Source organism: Branchiostoma floridae, chromosome 1 (genome assembly GCF_000003815.2).
Source record: "Branchiostoma floridae strain S238N-H82 chromosome 1, Bfl_VNyyK, whole genome shotgun sequence".
In the NCBI taxonomy this organism is placed as follows: Eukaryota; Metazoa; Chordata; class Leptocardii; order Amphioxiformes; family Branchiostomatidae; genus Branchiostoma; species Branchiostoma floridae.
Window position 1 is genome coordinate 22,239,602 of NC_049979.1, and position 22,683 is coordinate 22,262,284.

Below are 22,683 nucleotides of genomic sequence, written 5' to 3' on the forward strand. Positions count from 1 at the left end.
TTTCGCAGTGACCTGTCCATTGTAAATTCATGAGACCACAAATTTGTCTCCCTTGTATGGCTACTGTCCTACAAAATTGTTCCAGCTGCGAATTTAAGTCCTTTTCCTTCCTATTGCAAAATAAAACTGCTGCGAAAGTTAAACAATTTACAGTTTTACAGTTGTGGTCTTGATCATGAGGTCTTGAAGTTCCAGTTCCTGAAAAATGTGTTCTTTGCTTCCAATCAATTATTCTAGTCAATTGAATTATGGAAAATTATAAGGTATTAGTATGATGTAAATGAAGGTTAATCATATGATATATAAAACCAAACTTATATTAGTGAATTTGATCTTGCTGCAGTGCTTATGCTGTGAATAGAATGTACAACAGTAACTAGTATTCATGTCATTTGTATATTTTGTACATACCTGCTCAATTTTATGATTCCAAATATTTTGTTAGGATGAAAGAGAAGAATTTATATCCTGTGTATAAAATTGTGAAAATGTGTAGACTGAGACATCTAAATCTCAGTATTAACTTAAGACTGGCCATGCTGATAGAACTTCCAATTTACAGTAAAACTGCTCAAAAAGCCCACTCAGGACTGATGAAACCTGGTTCATGTCGACAGGTGGTCACTGTAGACTAGATTCTACCAATGAGAAAAACTATATTGAAAGGTCCACCAAAAAGTGATCACATTGGCCAGGTGGTGCTCAAGAAGTTGTGGATGAATCCTTGTGATAGTACTACTAGGAAAAACGTTGGGAAAATGAAAATCAAGTTTGATAATGGGCCACCTAGCGTAGATAGTTCTTAATATAAGGAACTGTAAGTGGTGTAGGTTTGGGACCCCAAGTATTTTTTTGGGGGATCTGCAGGGACCAATTTTTTGTCAAGCTTTGAAAGAGAATAAATCAAGAAGAGGTTGATGGATTGTCATGATCAAATAGCTTTCAACTTAGCCTTAGATTATTAATGTAGTGTTGATTATGAAAATCAGGAACAAGTTTGCATAATTATTTTTAAGGAGGAAAGTTTATATATATTCCCTGCATTCCATGATAGGACACTCAAACATGTCCGTAACTTAGAAAGAATGGATGCATTTATGCAAATGAGTTTTGTAGGGGAAATGAGAACGAGCATAATTTCATGGAAAATGTTGGGAAGAGAACATGATAGTCTAAGACAATTCATGCAAATGAGGACTTTATTTGCATAATCAGTAGAAAATATTTACAACACTTAAAAAGTTATCTATCATTTGACAAATCAATGGGGTATTGGAACTCTAGTTTTAAAATGTTAAATGTAAATTTGACATGTTTCACCTTAAAATGTATCTGTTTTATTTGTGTACACTGTATGTTGAAAGCAAACAGGTTGAAATTATTGGCAGCTTAATAATTTACTACAAATTTTTATGTGTGTCTATTCTATTTGGTTCGATTTTTTTGGGTAAAGTTACCGTCAGACAGGTTTCTTGCCATCCCTTTTCTCTCCTTCATAGGCCATCAGAAGCGTCATTAATTTATACTGTCTGGGCCATTATGTGTGCCCTACTTTGTTGCCCTAGATAAGTCACATCTATTGCAACCTAAATGGTGAAGCAAAAAATTGTGTCCCAATTTGCTTACTTTGGTACAGTTAGTCTGAATCTATCAGCATCAAGGAAAATCAATAGTTTCATCTCTGCTGCTGATGCGCCCTTCATTATTCCTTCATCCCTGTCACTGACAAGCTAGCCAGCCAGACAGGCTTATTTACATAAATTTCAGTCAATGGAATCTAGGTCATGGGATTTGTTTCTGCTGTGGGGATTTCTGGGTTGCCATGTTTGTCTAGCTCTTGCTGTACAGGCCACTTGGGTATTGACCCCCTTCAATCCTGTTTTGTGTGTGTGTGTGTCCGCAGGTGACCGTGCTTCCAGCAGCTCGCAGCCGCCGGTGACCAGAAGTCCCTGCAAAGTCTGTGGGGCGGAATCCTCGGGGTTCCACTTTGGGGTGGACACCTGTGAAGGATGCAAGGTACATAAACCACAAGACACAAGCCCCCCTCCCCACAACCACACACAATACTTAACACCAGCTCGCATTACCTGTCCTACCCAAGACAATCATTAAAGCAGGGCTCAAAATTCACTTTTGGTAATGTGTGGCCCTGGTGCACCTTACCTATTAGTAAGAATTTAGGTGCAGAGAAAAAATTTGGGTGCACTACATGGACTTAAGTTAGCAAAATAAAATCTAATTGTTACAAACCTTACTGTTTAGAGCTTGAATCTGAAATTTTATGGCTAACTTCAAATATTGAACAAGTAGTACAACAAATAAATATGCTGTATAGAAATGTACGATAGTGATCATACAAAAATATCCAAGTGCACTCACAGTGGAAAAGGTCCACAGCTCGAATTTGGGGTGTATTTCGAGCCCTGTTTTTAAAGTGTTGCATCAGACTGTCCAACCATAATAATTATCCCTAGCATCATGAGGCCAGTAAAGGAGAACCATCCACTTAGATACACTATTTATGACCAAACTTTCCTCAGATACATGTGCTAACAAAATTTGTTTTTTGGGAAGTTCAATTATCTTATAGTTCCAGTTAGAAAATAGGAAATGAAAGTCCAAAACGTCTGTTGTAACCTATGTCCCTAGGGTAAACAAAAATATGGCTGAAATGTTTTAATGGTAATTGGGCTGTCTGTCTGCCCACCTGCAAGGACTGAAATATTGGCTACCTCATAGTCACAGCTTTGTGTACCTATATTTGTGTGAAGCTGCTGTTGTCTAGGATCAGCATAGTCTTGACTCCAACCACCAGACTTACGTTATTTAACGTTATTTAACGTTATTTAACATTATTTAAAAAGTTTGATGTTGACTATAAAATTTTAGAAAAGCAGCAAGATAACTTCAAAAAGATAACATAAGACCATAGCCTTCCTAGTGAAAGTAGAGCATATTTGTCTTATTTATCTGTGCATACACTAAGATAAAATCCCCAGTATGAATATGTTTGTAAATACATCCTAACTGTTGACCTATCATACGATACATGCCCAAGCTGTTCAACTGTCCTAACCTTCATGACAATCATCAAGTTACAAATCTACACTGATCATGATGGCATAGCTTTGTTTTCTATACCAGACTTATATGTTTTGGCAGCTCAAACCATGTACAAAATCAAAAATATAGAATGGTAAGCCGAGATGTATGCTACTTGCGTTGAGATGAACCCTGCTTTTCTCACGGTAAGGCCATCTTTTACGTCTACTGATGCTCCGTTAAAGGTCAAAAGCAACAAGTGTCCAATGCAGCGTACAGATCTACAGATATAGCAGGGTGGTACTAAATGTCAAGATGAGTGTTAGTTGTCTGTGGTAAAAGTTTCCTCTTGAAAACAGTTGTGAAAAGTTCACAAATTCTCAATCATTGACAATTCAAGAAATTAAGCATGTAGTTACCTTTGATATGCGGAAATTTCCAGGTCCTCTTCAAACAAGTATACAACAAATATTGAAAGAAACATAAAAAGAAGGCTTATATCATTAAAGTCAATAAAATCTGATCACAAAGCACATTGTACTGTTAAGAAGAGAACAATGCCAGCTTAAGACTGCCTCCTGAGGATGACTGTGCACAGGTAATATTATCATCAATCATGACTCAGTGGATATTCTTGTCAAGTTCCCTGACATATCTAGTCAGATTGGAGCCATCCTTGAAAACCTGGATAGAGTAAACTTTATCTCAGCAACAGATCCTTCTTGTCAAGTCTTTAAAAAAAGGAGTTCAACTTATGTTACAGTATCATGTATACCACTTACATCAAAATATAGTATAGAGGGAAAAAAAATTGTCTATTGGAGAAATGGCATCTACACAAATTGATATTGACAAAAGATAGCTCATTGATTGAGCACAGAACTGCTTGATGAAACTTGCTACAGACATGGTAATGAGCTCTCACATCAGGTGACAGTCATGATGTAAGGTTGGATTAGGCCACACCAGTTTTATTGGTTGATTCTCTGATTTCAATGCTAAGATATAATATGATAAAGCTGAGTTAAAATCTGAGGGCTGTACCTTTATACAGACAGCTTCTAGCAGTAAATACAATAAAGATGTAAAAATATGATTTTGAAGTACATGTATTCTTCCCAGCCTTTTGTTTCCATCTTGACCAATTTTTACCAAAGAATGTCAGAGAACCAAAGAAATGAGTTGTAGTGGCCTAGGTTAGCCCGTTTTCTGATGTTCCATCTGGGTCAGACTGTGTGAGTCCTGATAACTCCTGACAATGAAAGGTGGATGGTATGATTGACCCAATCAATCACAAGCTTAGTCAATTGGGTCAGTCAGCCCATAGGGAAAGGGTTGGTCAGAGTTGACCTGTCTGCCTTGTCTACACTTTACAGTCTAACTGTTGCCCACTGTTGGGGAGTCATAATTGATCTACTTTGTCCAGGTCAATGGATGCAATTTTTTATCACAGATCGAAGTTTCAGTTCAACACCTGAACTTCCCCAGGAGATGAGGTATCCAAATAAACGGAAGGGGAAGTGTATTCCAAATGATCGACATCATCATCATCCAAATGATGAGTGAATATTATGTTGTGCTCTCCCTAATGTAAAGGTTCTTAGTACAGGTTAACTTGTTGGCTTGAAGGGCACCAATGTAAAGGGCCCCCCCGTGGAACCAATTGTACTGATCAAAATGTACATTGTTGTACACAATCAAGCAAAGCGGTCTCCATAAAATTTGCCTCTGGAAACAAAAAAAAATTTCATCTTCATGAAATTGATGTGAAAATGTATTTTTCTAAGCTTGAAATGACAACTAAACTTAACCTAAAATTCCACAACCTCATACCTCTGCCAAATGATGATAACCTTTTCGAGTGATGTATTTTAGATGTACCTCATTGATTATGCAAATTAGGTGACCTTTCGCACAAATAATGTCAGTTGATCTTTTCTTAAAACACCTCTTACAACACAATTTAAGTTCAAGTAAGGTCAGTCCTGACTGTTACACTTGGTAAGCCGTAAGTGATACATATAGAGGAAGGGACCGAGGTGTTTGATATATAAAGGCACATCAATGTTGAACATGGAAGAGCTGCTGAAAATCAATCATAGCAAGCAAACAGCAAACAGCAATCAATCTATGTCTCAACTTGAAAACACAATGCTATCTGTAGTGTGAAGCGAAATAAATTCTTCTTCAGCCGTACACACTTGCCATTGCACAGGTGTATCTGAGGAGACTTATGCCAACCCAAGTAACGTCACAAATGTCATGCATCTGTGCTTCAATGGACAGAGACGCCCACTCAGAAATCTAGAAGGACATTTCACAAAAGCCAACGTCTCAGTATAGTGTATCAATTTTGTATCAAAATTGTTTTTCTAATATCACCACCTGTGGCCTGGCAGATTATTTGTCAGTTTTTCCAAAAGGGACTCAACGTGACAGCTGTGCAGGGTGGCAGACCATAATAGAATTAACCTTGACTTTGCGGAGATAGAATCAGATTACATTGGAGCTGTTTGAATCATGGACAGTGTAATGGCCTTGTTGCTTTGTTAACACTAATGCGCAATGGGGTATGGAAGTAAACAAGATTGTCCAGCACAAGGTACAATACATGTACCAGATGTAAGCATGTACAATGTCAATGGAATCTTTGAATACACTTGATAAGGAAAGGAGTAAAATGAAGTGAAGCACTATCAGTGCATGTTGAGATATGAATGATTTTTTGTAATGTACATTGATAAAGGTTTTTGAAATCATTGTAGAAAATTGTCCTCAAATAATTATTAGAAGGGAAAAAAACAAATTTAAGTTTTTGTTTTCATGATTTATCTATCGATTTTTGTCAGAGTTATTCATCCTATTTCAAGTAGCATTCTTAATAGTTATCAACCTCTTATAGTCTACCCTTGATAATCTTTAATTGAAATGATGTAGCAGGTCTCAAAAAATCTTGCCTCATCTTTTATCCTTTAAGTTGAAAGTTGTCAGTAATAAATTTTTCTACAAATTGTAGTGCCGCCCAATGATAAATTGCACTATTTTGTACTTGAACCAGGTAATAATGTAGTGGTTACTGTACATTGTACATTTAGGCTGTTCAATAGTTACGACTCTGTTTGACAGTAGTTGCTTGTGCAGCTTTTACCATTTAATAAATACTTAACATGCTAGAAAAAATTGTGTTTCTTCAAAAGAATCATTTACAATGACATGACACACCTTCAGTCACCTACATGACAAAACTATCATTATAGCAACATCCTAGAATACATTCTCAGTTATTAGTCTGGACACATCAGATGGGTATGTGAGCAGATTCACAATATCTGGGGGCAAGGACCGCTAAGGAGAGCAGCCACAGCTATTAAGCAGAAGTGAAGTGTCATCGTCTGAGCCATTGCACATTTAACATTCAACAAAAACATTGCAAATGTCATTACTAAGGAAAAGACTTACTTCTGTACTTTGTTCTGCAAATTTTTAGTTTTATTTTATTAAGATTGACTACATGGAACAAACTTGAATGCTGGTTGTGTTATTGAATCTGACAGTTTGCCCCAGAAATACCTGACCCAAATGTTGCAGGATCTTACCATTCCACGTACACAGTCCATTAACAGGCTGAACGAGGCATAACTGCCCAAGATATATAGGCAAAGAAATGGTCAGCAAACTTACCTTTCCTTTCTAGGCCATTTTCTGGGTCACAGGTGGGATTTACAGATAAAGCAATAACCATCATACCCTCTGGTTAGGCAACCTCAGCTATTTGTCATAGGATTTTCTTGGCATTTACTGCAATATGCTGTTATTGCATTTTGTTGCCTGTAATTTTTCATCAGTCTTTGGTATAATTGTCGGATTAAACTCATCATGACAGAGACTGAATCATCAGCATAGTTCTGTGTATCTTGAAACTTTCACAGTTGTTTTACAGTTTTCACATTGACCGGTCTACTCTGAATCCATGGCACCGGGAATATGCCTCCCTTAGACTTAGTACATTTCCCTCCTATCACAAAATATAACCATTACAAAAGTTATTCAGTACATTCTTACACAACTGACACAACAAGTATGATATGACATCATAGGATTTATGATATGATATAGATAATGAATGTGACTCCCAAACTTTTGTTTTTTTGTGCAATTACATATTTTCTCATGTTACCTTATATAAAATGCAAACAAGATAGTATAGTATACAAAAATAATTATGGTGAATACTGAAGTACATAATTTACCTACTTGACTAAAATTTTATTCTGATTACTAGTATTCATGCCTTTTTGTGATTTGTTCTTCAGGGGTTTTTCCGGCGTAGCCAGCTGAAAACGAAGAATGGAACGTATGAGTATGAATCCTACAGATGTAGCAAGTCCAAAGACTGTGCCATCAATGTGGTCACAAGAAACCTGTGTCGCTACTGTAGATATGCAAAGTGTCTGGCAGTGGGAATGTCGAAGGAAGGTCAGTATTAACCTATAGTTAACAATATTATTCATACTCTTTATAACATCTCCTGTTAATGCTCACTGTCATAATTTTGCAAACGAGATCAAACTACAATTGTTCTTGATTTGCAACTAACAACTAGACTCTACTGCACTACATTTTATTCTTGAGAAAAACAGCAGGTTTACAAGGGGTTAATGAATAGTTTTTGATTGTTGATAAATGTTTAAGTGTCTACGAATGACCATCCATCTGAGCATGTGCCTAATATGACGTTCTGATCTGCGGGCATTGTCTACCAGTGAGGGACCCTGAATCAATAGTATTTCATCACCAAGGTATGGTGGAGTAAAATTGCATCAACCTAAATCGGGGTCAGACAATTGGGGCCCTATGGAGGGTGATACTACTTGTTTTTATGGTGCTGCTGCCAAGTCTATATTGACAGTCACATATCCACACATTCACACACATGTACACCTAGAAAAAACATGTTGGGCTTGACAACTTTGATTGTTAATGCCTCAACCCATACAGTCTATTACTAAACAGTACCTGTCAAGCTGAACTTTGGATTTTAAATGCTGATGAGAAAGTGTTGCTGATGAATCAGACATCAGTCCTTGTCAGAGTGACCTATGACCTATTGTGAAGGGGAAGCCATACTGATTGACACAGGCTGGTCCACATCGCTGATACTGAGCTGGCCTGACATTTGGCTGTATTAAAAACCTTTTCAGAGCGGAAGATGCCATGAGGGATGTATTCCGTATTCATTGCTGTCTTTAAAGAGTCTGGCAGTTGATCACAATGAGTCGTAACATTATCAGAACGGGAAATCTTTTGGCCTAAATGTTTTGAAGATTCATTGTACCATTCAGACCATGAAGAGTCGCAGCAACAAGTTTATTGCAAATTGGTTTCCAAAGCCTAATTGCAAGTTCTTAGAGTTGAGAAACATTTAGTATGTGATAGAAACATACAGTACATGTAGGAAACAAAACTTGAGACAAGGACAGTGATTGACATTATTGTAACAAGAGGCAAATTCAAAAGCTTAATATGTTTCTAGACAAATTGGTTTTGGCTTCTGTTTTTTGTTGTTGTAGAGGAACAAAGGCAAGGTTTCCCCTTTTTGTAATAAATCACACATAGCATCCATAGTACCCAACAAGTCACCAAATGCCAAGATGAACATGAAAATTTGCCCACAAGAAGTAAACAAAGCTATGATGTGTCATGGTCTTCAGGCTGATCCCAAAACATGATCTTTCTTCATTCTGCTGATAGAAATACTGTCTCAGTACTGGGAAGTCAAGTCAGATAAAATTTATCGCACAGCTATAGCACCAGATACAGCGTAACTGGCAAAGTATGTATGAGACTACTGACTAGTTGCATTGATTTAGTACAACCTACATGTAAATTGTGTCGCCTCCTCCACCTTGTCATGTAGTACAATCTACATGTAGACTTTAGAAGATAATGAAGGAGATGGGTCAAATTGACCCATGTTACATCAGTATTGTTGTCATGGTCATGAGCCATAACTGGGCAAAGACTCAGAAACACACCTGTATCAGTGAGACTCAAAGTAGCCACCTATTGACTGATAAAAATTCCAAACCATGGTTCCAATTGTGATCCTATCCAGGCACTGTTGCCTCATACCTGCTTACATGTACACACCATGATAATTTAACTGCAAACATCATATACATCTAGTCATGACATCAGGTTTTCCAATGATGAGATGTCTAAGTACTAGTGCTAACTTACCAATTCAATTCTGATGAGGCATAAAAATAATGCAATTAACAATGGACCTTAACGGTCTACCCTGCTCTACTGAGTGTGGTAAGCCCTGGTCAGGTCATGCCATAAATCTTCATCTTGACCTTGCCAGCACATCATTAGCCTGGAGTTCTGTACCGCTGATCGGTCGTGCTGATAAAAGTGGACAAATCAGGACAAGCCACACATACACATGCCCAGCGGTCAACTGTACAGGGTACAGTTTGGCTTTCATTCTGTGCACAATGTTACATGTATGCTCTTCCGCTTTACTATACTTTACTCTAGTGTTTAGAGTCATGATATAGGAAAGATACCATTTTGTGGATTTGTAACATACATCTTTATTTGCCTATCCACAGGTATCAGAATGGGTCGCCAACCCAACTACCTCAAACATGGGGTGCTGCAACAGCTCCAGTCACCCTCATCTGAAGGAAATGGACACAGCTTTCCGACCTCCCCACCCATTCCTACTTCCCCCAACATTCCTACCTCCCCAGGGGTGCCCATGTCTCCCAGCATCCCCATCTCGCCGACGTCGTCTACGCACCACTCTCAGCAGCAGCCGTCCCCGGTAGGCAACTCCTACTCAAACTCCTACTCACAGGTTTGTTCACATCACCAGTCAACTGCCATTTGGCATAACATACCATTTTTTTTACGATAGGTACAAGCTTATAGAACCAGACTGTAAGGTTTCATCCACTCTAACACTCTTTTCAATAAGTGTGGTCCCTTTGGGATCTTTAAAGTACTCAAGGTGTGGGTCTACTCAAACGTGGGTCTCCGGCTTTAAGTCTCATTAGAGAGGTGTGTAATAGGCCAGTTAATGTGTTATGCTGGATGGCAGTGATAACGGCTATATACATGTAACGCTGGTTCACCTTTATCCGAGGGTAACCTATATTCGGTTTTTGTAAGAAAAACACATTTAGGGATATGAAGTTGGCGGACGGTGGTTTCAAATCGGAACATTTTGAAAATACTGCAAATTTGAAACCACTGTCAGCAGACTTAATACTCCTAAATGTGCTGTTTTTAAAGACAACGGATAAAGGTCACCCCACGGATAAAGGTGAACTAGCGTTAGATATAGACACAGCTGTCCCTAACAAAAGCTAGGTACTCATTTTCACCTGAGTGAAATGGAGAAATAGGTCTAAAGTGACTTTCCCAAGTCATTACTAGTCATGTAACATTGGGGTTTGCTATGGGATAGATTCTGATTCAACAACCCTAACCACAAGACAACCTCTCCAAGGTAATCACATTAAATCTTTTGGTAGCATAGCATCTTCAAGCTGTTGATGTTCAGGTTTGATGTATTACACAGAACGTGTTAGTTTGGGCAAGGACGTTCAACCTCCTTGGTTTGGGTTGATTCTGTAGAAAAAAAGATGGGTACAGAGAACTGGGTTAACACCAAACCATATCTCTGATGTTAACCATGTACATACATTTGTACCAGCACAAAATGTGATCACCTTGACTGAATCAAAAAGGTGTAGATGAAATATACATAGCTGTGGTATTTTTATTGTTGTTTGCCATTGTCCAGAACCCAAGCATTACATAGTATCCTCTTCTTTTTCTCAGGTGTCATCTTGGGGAGATACCCAGTCAACCCACTCCAGCATGCAATCTCTACCTAGCCCCCACAAGTCCTACCCCCTCAGCCCCCCTCCCGCCACAGTCCACATGACGCACACAGACATGAGCTACTCTTCTCCCAATGCGGCTGCGACTGTAGCTTACAGTAATGTGAATTCCTTGGCACAACTTCTCCCAACGTCGCCTACTTCTCCCAACATGGGTCCCATTCCAACGTCACACTTTTCTCCCATGCACAGCATGCCGACTTCCCCCTCCCCTCTCATGCACCAAAGTCCCCTGCAGATGCACCCCTCCCCATCTACCACAAGCCAGCTCATCAGCGCAACCTACCCCGGCCCTGGCCAACAGATGCAGACAGGGAACATGGCCAGTCCAATCCCCTACCCCCCAGTGGAGCACTTCATCCCCTACGGCCCAGCCTCAGGTGTGCCCCCTACCAATGGGGGGCCTGTGGACATCGCAGAGTTCTTGCCAGTGGAAGATGCCTTCAAGTATCTCAATGCTGTTAGGGAACTGGTGGGTATCTCTACTTACTTTTACTACGATGACCGTAACTTGGCATACCACTGTACAAAGGCTTTGTTTTCAGTGTGCCAGTTTGTTATGTTCTTGTGTGTCTGTAGCATTTTAATGCACCATCATCAGAGTGGCAGGAAGTGATTGGGAAAATTGTGTCAGTGAAAAGTTCAAGAGTGACAGGAAGTATCAGATCAGGCAGGTCAATGGAAGAGGCTTGTAGGAGGAATTGTTTTTGGTCTGTCGGGTTTTTGTAGCTACAGCTACAACTGTATAATATATATTTTTCATGTTCACAGTAGCGTGACAGGAAGTAATCAATGGCATAATTCACATAATGAAGGAAATGCAATCAAGCGAGACGTTTGAAAAACTGTAGCTATTTCACAGGGGCTACCGTTGAACTCTTGTTGGTCCATAGTTGACGCTGAAGGGACCTTGATCTTTAAGATACAAGTGCAGTATTGTGCATTCTACATTGTAAATTATGTCATCACCAAAAGGTGTTGTAATCAAAAGAACATACACGTACCTCCTCCAATTCAGGTTCAAACAATGTACCTAGTGACAGTATTAAAGGCTACAAAATACATGTACATGTACATCTTTAGGCAAGTATGTCAGAGATGTCCAAAAATGATAAAGCCCAAAAGGTGTCTGCTTTTAAATTATCTCTCCTTTTTGTTGGTCACAAAGAAGCTGTTGAGAATTTTTACAGCTCTAAAAACTGCACCAAAATTCTGCACCAGTTGAGATAATAGCATTTCCACCTTTGTGGTGCTATGGTATAGTAGGGTAATTAAGGTACATTAGAGCCATGGCTATTCCACTGATCTACCAATACTTCAGAGCCTAGCACGGTAACCAGTTGTGATGACACATAGCTCATGATGGCCTTGGCCTGACAGTTGCAAACCCCAGGGTCAATAGATTCCAGGACAGAGCCTGACATCCATGTCCGGACATTTCTGGGTGGGGAAACTCGAACACCTAGCACTGCAATCTGGTTGATGTGCCTTCCATCTCATGCACAGTTCCGTGAGTTTTTGTGCTAAATTTGTTTGCCTTGATATAAACAATAAACCAACATATTGATTCACATGTGAGGACCATGCAAGTAAAATACTGAGAAATGTGTTGTAAACTGAAAAGTGGATCAGCTAGGTCTTACCTGTTAGAAAATTTTCTGTTGTTATTGGGGGACCTGCACGGGGGAGGGGGGGAGTTGATGCAACATCGAATGCTCTATGAAAAATTCCGAAAGACAGCAGCTGGCACAGACACAAACTACGCAGATTGCACAGATTATGCTCCACTTGAAATTTGAACAAGCTAGCTATGGATATTTGGAATTAAAACTTGCTGATTATGCTCTACATGTTATAAGGCATGTAGGCCCCTTAATTCAAATCAATTCAGAACTTCAGCGTTTAACATAATCGTAACACTACATTATGAAATTGGTATGTGCCTTCTTTATTACCTAAACATACAATGTATTAGCGGTACAATTGTTGACAAAAGGAAGTCATTAGTTTGAATACACAAAAATGATGGACTGACAGTGTATAGGAAGTATATCTACATTATTTGTCGTACATTGAGCAGGTAAAGGTTAAAGGTTAGAAGCTTCATGTTGAAATGTTACAGGTTGTTCAACCAGTTCCAACAGATGGTGTCCCGTGCCCTTTTGCTCCTCCAGAGATCCCCTGATTTTGATTTTTTTTTTATCTTAATGCAAAATATATTTTTAGAAAAATACTTAAAATCTTGGTGACCTTGTTTGCTGACTTGAATGTTTTTTTTTTTACTATTCTTGTCATTTATAAAGCCAAAATAATCTCCACATAAAGCTCTTGAATGTACATGCGACAGGTATTGATTTAAGATCCATTAGGCTTTCGGCTGTGGTGAACATAGAAAGAAAACATGTACATGATACAATTGTAGAAAATAAGATATTAACTATGATGTGTATACAGTGTGTGATAGGTTTTAATGTTGTAATGTCCGTTTGAAAAACAAAATGCCCAACCCGCCTTTTTTAACGGTAGGTTGTTAAATGCACTCAGTATTATCCTGCCATTGTTGTGTCTGGATTGGAAGGTCTGGTTGTCTGACCACTCCTGTATGTTGACATGACCTAGATTTTACAATGGCTGCATGACAGCGTTAACTAGCAGGCTTTTTTGTCAGGAAGGAAATCTGTAAAAAAATATTCACGGTTCTGAAACAGAAGGGCAAGTCATGGAATCCAACAGGTTTTCAAACAAGTGAATGATTATTTAAATGTTGTTGTTGTTTTTCTTCAAAATTTTTACAAAGTCCAAAGGTTGGAGGGTGTGGCACATCAGTGGATGTTGTCTGAAGAATAGGTCAGGTGGCCTAGAAAGAAATGTCATGGGTTGTCCTTCTTTTCTCACTTTCATCTTGTGGGATGACTGACGGTTGTCGCTCACTTAACTTTCATCTCAAGAACTTCGACTATTCCCAGCTGTCAGTGTAACTGGGTTACTCCTTGTCTCACACTACATCGGGGCTATTTATAAACCAGACACACAGTTCAGACTGTTGTTTGCTGACCAGGACTGTCTGTTATGTAAGGTTACAGGTAACAAAGGTGTGAACACGATACTTCTGGTCACACTGGGGCTGTCCTGAATCCCTCAATTCACACAGGTGTCCTTTTTTAGTCTGAAACATGTATAACATACAGATACAGCCATTAGGTCCGCACATCATCCCTGCAGGGGTGATAAATAACATTTGTTGAGGCCACAATAAGGTTTTGTAGGGACGGAATCAAACACGACCTCCCTTAGATAAACCTCAGACTGGACCTTGTACAAGCACAAGACTTGTAGTGAGGCCATTGAATGACTTGGCAAATTGCTTTAAAATGCCTTCTATGTTTGCTTGTACTTCAATATTGTATAGTTTGAGAATAAATGAGTCAACTAAGAGAAGCACTGTAGCATTCGTGGCTACAAGTACTCACATTATATCAATAAGTAGTAGATGGCTTGTAAGATTTTCTGTTTGACAAACATTTCTAAAGGAACAAAAATTAGATGATGATAGGAAAATGTTACAGTATCCTCTTTAGCTTCACTACTCACAAACAACAACAACAATGCATTGCCTGTAGAATAAATTCCTGCTGTCAAACATGCACATTTTAAGCATCAGACATCAGATAGTACCGGCAATAAATTTTGACAACTGTAGTAAGCTTTTACGAAGAGCACCAGTTCAACAGGAGATACCTTCAAGAAATATTTAGAGTTAATCATATGTTTTGTTTGATTGATTGCAGTTCATTTATTATGTAAAAATGGTTTTAAATAATACATGTATGACCTGTCACTAAATGGTGAATGTGACTTGCATACGGAAAGTATAAAACTGCAAAAACACAGACATGCAGACCAAAAACAATACCTTCCTGTGAATCAGTAGCCTCTTCCATTGACCCCATGTGCTGGAATGTCTGCCTTATGTGATGCATGACTAGTTCTACCAGCTCTGAGCTTAACCAGAACTGAGCTTAACCACTCCCCACAAGTCTGACCATTGTGGTGACACCATCTTCCCACTCACTTCTTGCCACTCTACTGACAGTGCATAAAAAAAAGCTATGAAAATGGAAGAACACAAACATTCAGACACACCAAGAACAAAGCCTCTGTACACAGAGGCAAAATTGATCATATCATCTGGGTAAAATGTGTGAGCAACATGTCATGTATACAGTATTTGACATTACTGTATTCACCAGTTTTGACATCTTTATTTTCCTGCTCTATTCCTCAGCCTGAAGGAGGCAGGAATCTGGCCGAGCATGAACTGACAGTGGAGAACATCTGGGAGAAGATGATGCTGTCCTTCAAGAGAAACGTTCATGTCACCACCAAGTTTGCCAAGAAGATTCCAGGTACATTCTTCTCATCTCTGGCATTGGGGTTCATGAAAAAAGGAGGAGAGTCTGCATATATTTGTGTCCTTGTAATATTACCAAGCAAGAAACCCAACCATCTCAGCAATGTGATGATTAAACTGTGTAATGTACTGTACTGTACATGTTGAAATGTTTGCAGTGGTTTTATTTTAACAAAGGGTAGTGATGAAGACACTATACTGCAAATGTACCTTTCTAGTATATCACTACTCTACCACAGAATTTTTTCAACCAAGAATTTATAACCTTTCCCCTTCTACCTGGAAAATAGAAAATAGACAAATAAAATGTACACAGTATGTGACAGATGTTTGTTTTGTCCCCTGTAGGATTCCGTACTTGCTCCATCGATGACCAGATCAGCATGATCCAAGGAGCGGCCTTCCCCATCAACTCCTGCATCCTGGCCCTGGACTACAACCCTGTCACCAACGAGATGAACTACTTCAACATGACGGAGATGGAGAGGACCGCCATGCCGCGACTTTTCCCGCCTTTCGCACAACTGCCCGTGAAGCTGCCCGACATCTGGAAGAAGATCCTTGCCCTGAGAATGAACAAGGCTGAGATGACGCTGTTCTGTGGCATCCTTCTTATGTCCCCAGGTATGGCATGATGCAGGGTATGTTTGTATTGTGAACCATGTCAATCAGTCCTACACATCTGTGCATAACTGTCCTTGTGAAGCCCTGCATAACATGCGTATCTGTTCTCCTCGTGGGTAGTATCAATACACCCATATCTGCTGCAGGATATGGAGCAGACAACAGTATATTTTTTAAGGTTGTGGATCAAATAAAATAAACAGCACAAGAAACATTACCTCACTTATTCCCTTTCATGCATATAAAGGTACATGATTTGTATCATAAAAACAAAACAATTGCAGCACACTTATGTACCTTAATGTACTCGGGTCAGAGATTCAGTCCCTATAAACTGTGGTCTGTTGGAATCTTGATCTAAATAGGGTCTGTATGTAGGGTCCTAGCAGTTTGATGGCAAATTTTGAAGAGCCAATTTTTGTATGTTTTGTCCTGGACATGCTATAGTCTTGATGTTTTGCTGGCAGAGTAAAGAAGCAGTGTAGGCTAACCCCTCCTGGCAACCTGCCCTGGAACTGCAGGCATACTGTTGTCAAAGAGTATCAAGGAAGATAACAGAACATAGGAATGGCAGATATTTGTCTGTCACACAAGATATCACACAATCATAGTTAAGTAGCAAAAGAATCAGACAACTTGACAAATCCTCTAAAGAGTTGGATGTGTTGAATAGCATCCACTATCAATAAATGTCACAATAAGAAATCATGGTTATTAAGATGACATGTAGCTGAAAAAGAATTGAAAATGTCGAGGGACTCATCTGACTGTTCATGACAATTTACCCATTTGTTTTGCAGACACTGCAGGCCTAAAGGACCCCAAAGGTGTTGAGATGTTACAAGGAAAATTGTACTCAATCTTGGAAAAGTATACTCTAGGTAAGTGACATGAAATTGACTACATTGTGTACATGTAAGATGTGTACCCGTGCAATGGGCTAGTCAGTAGAGTGTTCATCCTGCATTCGAAAGGTCAAGAGACGGGGGCCGCCATAGGCATCATCCATGCATGGTGTAGAAGGACGTTTCAAAACTAGCTTTATGGGTACATTCAGGGCTGTAAATTATCTCTAGGAGTATGATTTTACCTCTTGAATAAAGATATTTTTTACATTTTTCACACTTGACAGGACGTTTTTTTGTTGTTCTTTGCCACATACTGTAAATGCAGAAATGTTCGCGGTGGATTAATGTTCGCGGATTTCGCGGCGGCCGCTTCACCGCGAATTTAAAACCACCGCGAACATTTTTTCATAACAGTAAGAGACTACAGTGCATGGTGCTACCGCGAAATTAAATCCACCGCGAAAAGTCCATTTTCCCTCTACCGCGAAATTAAATCCCCGCGAACTTAAATGCATTTACAGTATGACATTGAGTGTTATTTGGCACATATCACATGGTATGTTCTTTGCTGCATATGACATGGTGTGTTCTTTGCTGCATGTGACATGGTGTGTTCTTTGCTGCATGTGACATGATGTGTTCTTTGCTGCATGTGACATGGTGTGTTCTTTGCTGCATGTGACATGATGTGTTCTTTGCTGCATGTGACATGGTGTGTTCTTTGCTAGGTTTGATGTGACATGGTGTGTTGCTGGTTTCCCCACAGCTCAGGGAGTGATAGGTGGAGTGAGTGGGGTAGTACGCTTCCAAGCCATGCTGCAGGCCATAATGGCTCTCAAGAAGTTGAACGAGGAGCACGCTGAGAGGACCAGGCAGATCACCAAGGTCATGCCCTTCCTCAAGATTCCACAACTCTTCAGTGAACTCCACAAGGTGTAGACCTTAAGACATCAGGAGGTCCACTTGTGCAAGCAGGGCAACTCACACATACGAGCCATCTGGTACGATGGATAAAACATACATAACGCACAATACATACTAGGAAATACAACTATTAGTATATATATTGAAATCTACTTTATAGAAATGGGTTAGTGCAATCTCTCTCAGGACCATGCATCGATGAATGTTATATAAATGGTGGGAGGGTTAAGTTGCTAGCCCCTCAATGACAATGGGGCATGTAAACAGTATGAAACTCTGCTCTTGTGGGCCTTATAGTACAACATATATACCTGCATACAACTTTTATATTGGATTTTGGTAATTTGTCAATGAAGTGACCAACTCAAAACTCATCATAAGGGTCAATATTTCATGCACACTGCTATTAGCAGTACTGTGTTACTTACAGTTATTACACATCTTCATAGTAACTCGGGATTTGAACATTTACCGTCAGTATGGTTCCTTGCTCAAAGTTTTCTGCCCCAAGTAAAGTATAAAGAAAAAGAGAGAGAGACCAATGGTTAGTTACTACGAGCTCCTCTACCATAGGAATGGCAAGTAAAAAACCTGTTCTATTCTACAGACCATGTCATGTTGGACCTCAATTGAGATTCTGTTCCACACAAGTATGAATTACAATTCTTAAGCCCCTGTCGCACAGCTGACAAGGCTGTTTGTTAATGGCCAGACTGTTGTTGATCTCAAAATCACCCAAGAGTCGTGCATATTTTTTGCCTAAAAATGTACAAATTTAACTGAATTCAGTTACCTGCGAACACTGTGATATTAACTGTCAAAATTGTACTTTAGAGTCGTAGACTTGTTGGCTGATGGATTTTTCGTGCTGTGTGACAGTGGCTTTACCGCAGCTTTGCCCAGCTGGCTTTGTATGACTGAGTTGCTTTATAGGCTTGCTTGCTATTCTGCCAGCCTGCTTCTTAATGCTTGCACGTGTTCAAGGTAGAGTTGTAAAGACTAGAAAAACGTGGATGCCTCTTGACAGACAGCCACCAGTCTTTCTGCAGTGCTTGCTATACAGAAAGTAGGGAGGGACTGTAATTAGCCCAGGGTGGGAAGAAATATTGATTTGCTTTGTTTGACGGTCCCCATGACTTTTTTAAAAATTCATTTCTACGCTGCAGAGAAAATTTGCTCTTTTCTTGTATGGCGCAAAGGTAGTTGCATGGTGGTACAAGTAAAGTTTGACTTTCACTTGAAAAATTTTTACAAGTAGGTGAAAATACATAACTCTCTATTTGGCAAGTTTGGAACTAAAAGTTCCTTTTCAAATGGGTACAAAGTAACCTAGAAAAGAAAAACAAGTTTCTATATGATTTTGTTTTTTTTAGATTGGAGCATTGAATGTTCTGGAATGGTGTAACCATCAGATGAAAGTGAGCATATTGTATATAAGCTTGTGGCTATGTGGGCAGTGTGAGTTGGGTCTTCTGGTGACTGTCACTCTTAAGATGACCCAATACAGACACTGCTGCGGACAACGTTGGAGTTGTCCTTAAGAAAGAGAGGCCTTCCGTGTATGTCGTGTCTAAAACATTTGCTAAAATTTATGAAATGCTACAAGTATTTTGAGTGTGCGACTTTCCTATATTCTTAGCTTGCTCTTGCTTTTTTTATGCTGAATCCTGCATGTAACCAAAACGAACATTCTCTCCATTGAAATTCCAACTTGTGAACACTTCACACCCTGAAGATTAGAAGGATGGAAGAAGAAACAGAGAAATGTGTAAAATCAGCCAGGAGTTAGAACGGGAGACAGGGGTGAATGTTCTAAAGGCCCTCAATAGTTTAGGACTAAGACAGTATGCGTACATCAATGGTACTGTGTGCTACAAACAGTTGGTACCGACCTCATCCATAAAAAGAGTCATCTGAAATACTTCCTTACTTAAAGTTGATGAATACTGCATGTGGTGGTGAAGCTCATAGAGCTGACACATTAAAATAATTGTGTATTGTCTCATGTATTTTAACAAAAAAAATTCTACTACGTAGAGAAGGTTATATCAGAGTATTTGACTGGGAGAAGTATTAAGCATTTCCAACACACAAATTAACTGTGAAACTTGAATCCTCCAAATGATATACCTCGGTTATACAGACTATAGTTCAGGAACTTCTCTGTGAAGCTCAGGACAGTCGATGCGCCAACAAACAGTACATTTATGCTGAGTACGACACAACGTTTGAAAGCTGTGCTTCCATTAAGTGGAGTTACAGAGACCTATATCATTATAGAAACGTGCATGCTTATCCCGCACAAGGTACATGTATGGGTTCCAACATGGCCACACCTTCTCCTGAACTGTGACCATGTAGGACATTGTTATTTTTAACAGTAATATTACTACTAAGGTTTTAATGGTATTTTGGGAAAGAATTTTTAAATACTGTAGGAAAATCATTGTTATTATATTTAGATGAGTTCTGAACACTCTCAGGGGACAGTCTTTGCTGTATGGTGGGAACAAAATGTACCAAGAGTACATGTAGATGGATACATGGAGTGGAGTGTGAGCAGATTATTACTTCTAAGAAACTCCGAAGATTCTAAATCCTTTCCCAGAAGAGAAGATCACCTTCTGAGATGCCAATTTACATTTTCAGTTGACATCCTCAACCATTTGTAATCTGTGATTGTATATCGTAGATTCCAAAAGAATATATGTTACCTTCAGAAAAGTTCATCAGTGTTTGACTCCTGCCAGCCATGCCTTGTCAGATGAACACATACGCACACGAGTTTTTCAGGTATTTAACATTTTACACAAGACATTGGACTTCCATGTATTTTGTAGTGCATTTTTACTATGTGATCTGTACACGTGTATGTACGTCGTACATATAGCAGAAGACATCTAACAAGACTCTACCTCAACCAGTACTGTAAGTATTCTGTTAGAAATCATAGGATGTTCTGTCTTGTGGGAATACAGAATCTCCTTCAGGGACCCAAATGTTGTCTGTACAACATGGCTGTCAGGACTGCATCACGCTCCACTTCCTGTATTGGAGACTTCGTATCCACCTTTTTGAAACTTTCCTCACATCAACAATCTCCTGGAGTGGAGGAATGGACCTTATGTTTCCATGAGCTTTAGTTGGAATTGTGATGATAAGGTTTAGATGTGAAAAAGTTCCAAAAAGGTGCTTTTGTGACTATGGTTGGATTGAATATACTAAGGACGAGGTGTTTGAAACAGGGTGTTAGAGAGACATTGGTACCCATGGTATGGGTTACAACAAGAGTGTCTCACTCGTACATACCGCACAAATACGCACACTTTTTCTGATAACGTTTTTTGATGGGAAAATATTTGGTATCTTCTCTGATGAACTGATCTGATTGTGTTCTGTGTCTTCTACAGAAAAGATATAGGTTGAGGCCAGCCATGATTGTGAACTCTGAGTACTTTCTGTGTGTTAGTACTATAAGGACTGTCATAATCTTGTGGTGGCCAACAATAAATCTGCTATCAAAAAAGATGGTGTTCTTGCATGTACTGAGTTTTTCATTTTAATTAAAGTATTCACATTATCTTCAGAGGTTTGAGTGGCATGAATAATGGCTAGGGATGTGTATTTACTAGATAATAGGTTAGGTGTGATGTTATATCTATGAATTTATTACTGCTCATTACCACTACCCATCACTTACTAATGATTTGTTCATTAACATGATAAAATGATATTTGTTCATGTTTAAAAGTCTATTAGTAATTCACTGATGAAAGGTGAGTCCACATGAAATAATCCATACACTGACTCAAAAGGGCCAGCTTCCTGTGCCTGCAGTTGCAATACAACTGCTAGGTGATGCTGTTGTACTGCGCACAACATAGCATTAGACCACATGTAAATTCTATGGATGATATTGGCACATGCGTTCATTTTCACCTCATTTCAAGGGAAACAAATTTCTCTACATTTTTAAATGTAGTCATCATGTTTTTTTGCCCCTTTTTTCACGTGCCACCTTATTTTTTGAGTGTGTAGGGATGCCATCCATAGAATTTACTTACTGTGGCCTAAGCTAATCTTAGGACAGATTCAAATTGATACAGCAAGTGTAAGCTGAGCCAGAAAATAGGGGACAGGGCTTACAATTGCTTTTTTTAATCCATGATCAAACTGCAAGCATCATGGAAAACATCCCACCAAAACTAAAAAGGCACACCAAAGTCATAGCACCCAGGGGGTGGGAAAGGCACTATGCAGGGACATGTGTGTTTACTTGTGTGAGTGTTCAGCACCAAGGACAGTTATGTTCGCTTATTGTTGTATGGTGTTCAGCGCCAGGGACAAGTTTGTTTACCTGTGTGTGAATGGGGTTCAGCACCAAGGACAGGCCTATTTGCCTTATGCAGACCAATGAGGTTTTTTATACCTCTTTATGAAGACAGTAAATGAATACAGAAATCCCTTCATGTACCTAAGACCACCTAACAGAGGCGACCGCGAGCAAGATAAGTCTGCAACACCCAACGCGGCAGTCTAATCATCCATGGAGACTCCGGGAGGGAGAACTTGCTTGTATATTATAGTAACGATAACGTTATACATTTATTACATATAACGTTATTCATATAATGTATATAACGTTAAGATTAGAACCCCCTTCCACCCCCGAGTCGCCACGGCTACTATCAAAATGGTTCGTCGTACGATTCGATGCTAAAGAACAAAACGTCTCACATTAGCCTTATCACGACGTGGTTTCAGTTACGGTCTCACAGTGCCTCCTAGTGATAAGACAGCAAAGTGCAGGTATTTGGTTTAAACGTTGATATTAGGAGGGGAAACTTGGAAGTTGATTGGCTAACGCGAATTTAACGTTATATGGTTGGTAAAGCTAACCAAGATATAGCAGTGGCCT

The 22,683-nt window shown here is 39.3% G+C and overlaps 1 protein-coding gene across 5 annotated transcripts in view; it reads left to right on the top strand.

Moving 5' to 3' along the window:
• Nucleotides 1–21,291, top strand: part of LOC118414352 (nuclear receptor subfamily 1 group D member 1-like) — a 40,571-nt gene extending 19,280 nt beyond the window's left edge. For 4 of the 5 annotated variants that reach the window (XM_035818392.1, XM_035818387.1, XM_035818380.1 and 1 more), the window contains exons 4-11: nucleotides 1,904–2,016; nucleotides 7,356–7,518; nucleotides 9,660–9,907; nucleotides 10,897–11,430; nucleotides 15,244–15,364; nucleotides 15,718–15,993; nucleotides 16,794–16,874; nucleotides 17,608–21,291. In XM_035818392.1, the coding sequence (XP_035674285.1) occupies nucleotides 1,904–2,016; nucleotides 7,356–7,518; nucleotides 9,660–9,907; nucleotides 10,897–11,430; nucleotides 15,244–15,364; nucleotides 15,718–15,993; nucleotides 16,794–16,874; nucleotides 17,608–17,780 (1,709 nt within the window). In that variant the 3' untranslated portion in view covers nucleotides 17,781–21,291. The remainder of the gene's footprint in view (nucleotides 1–1,903; nucleotides 2,017–7,355; nucleotides 7,519–9,659; nucleotides 9,908–10,896; nucleotides 11,431–15,243; nucleotides 15,365–15,717; nucleotides 15,994–16,793; nucleotides 16,875–17,607) is intronic. The other variant, XM_035818370.1, reaches the window with a different exon arrangement.
• The last annotated feature ends 1,392 nt before the right edge of the window (nucleotides 21,292–22,683 follow it).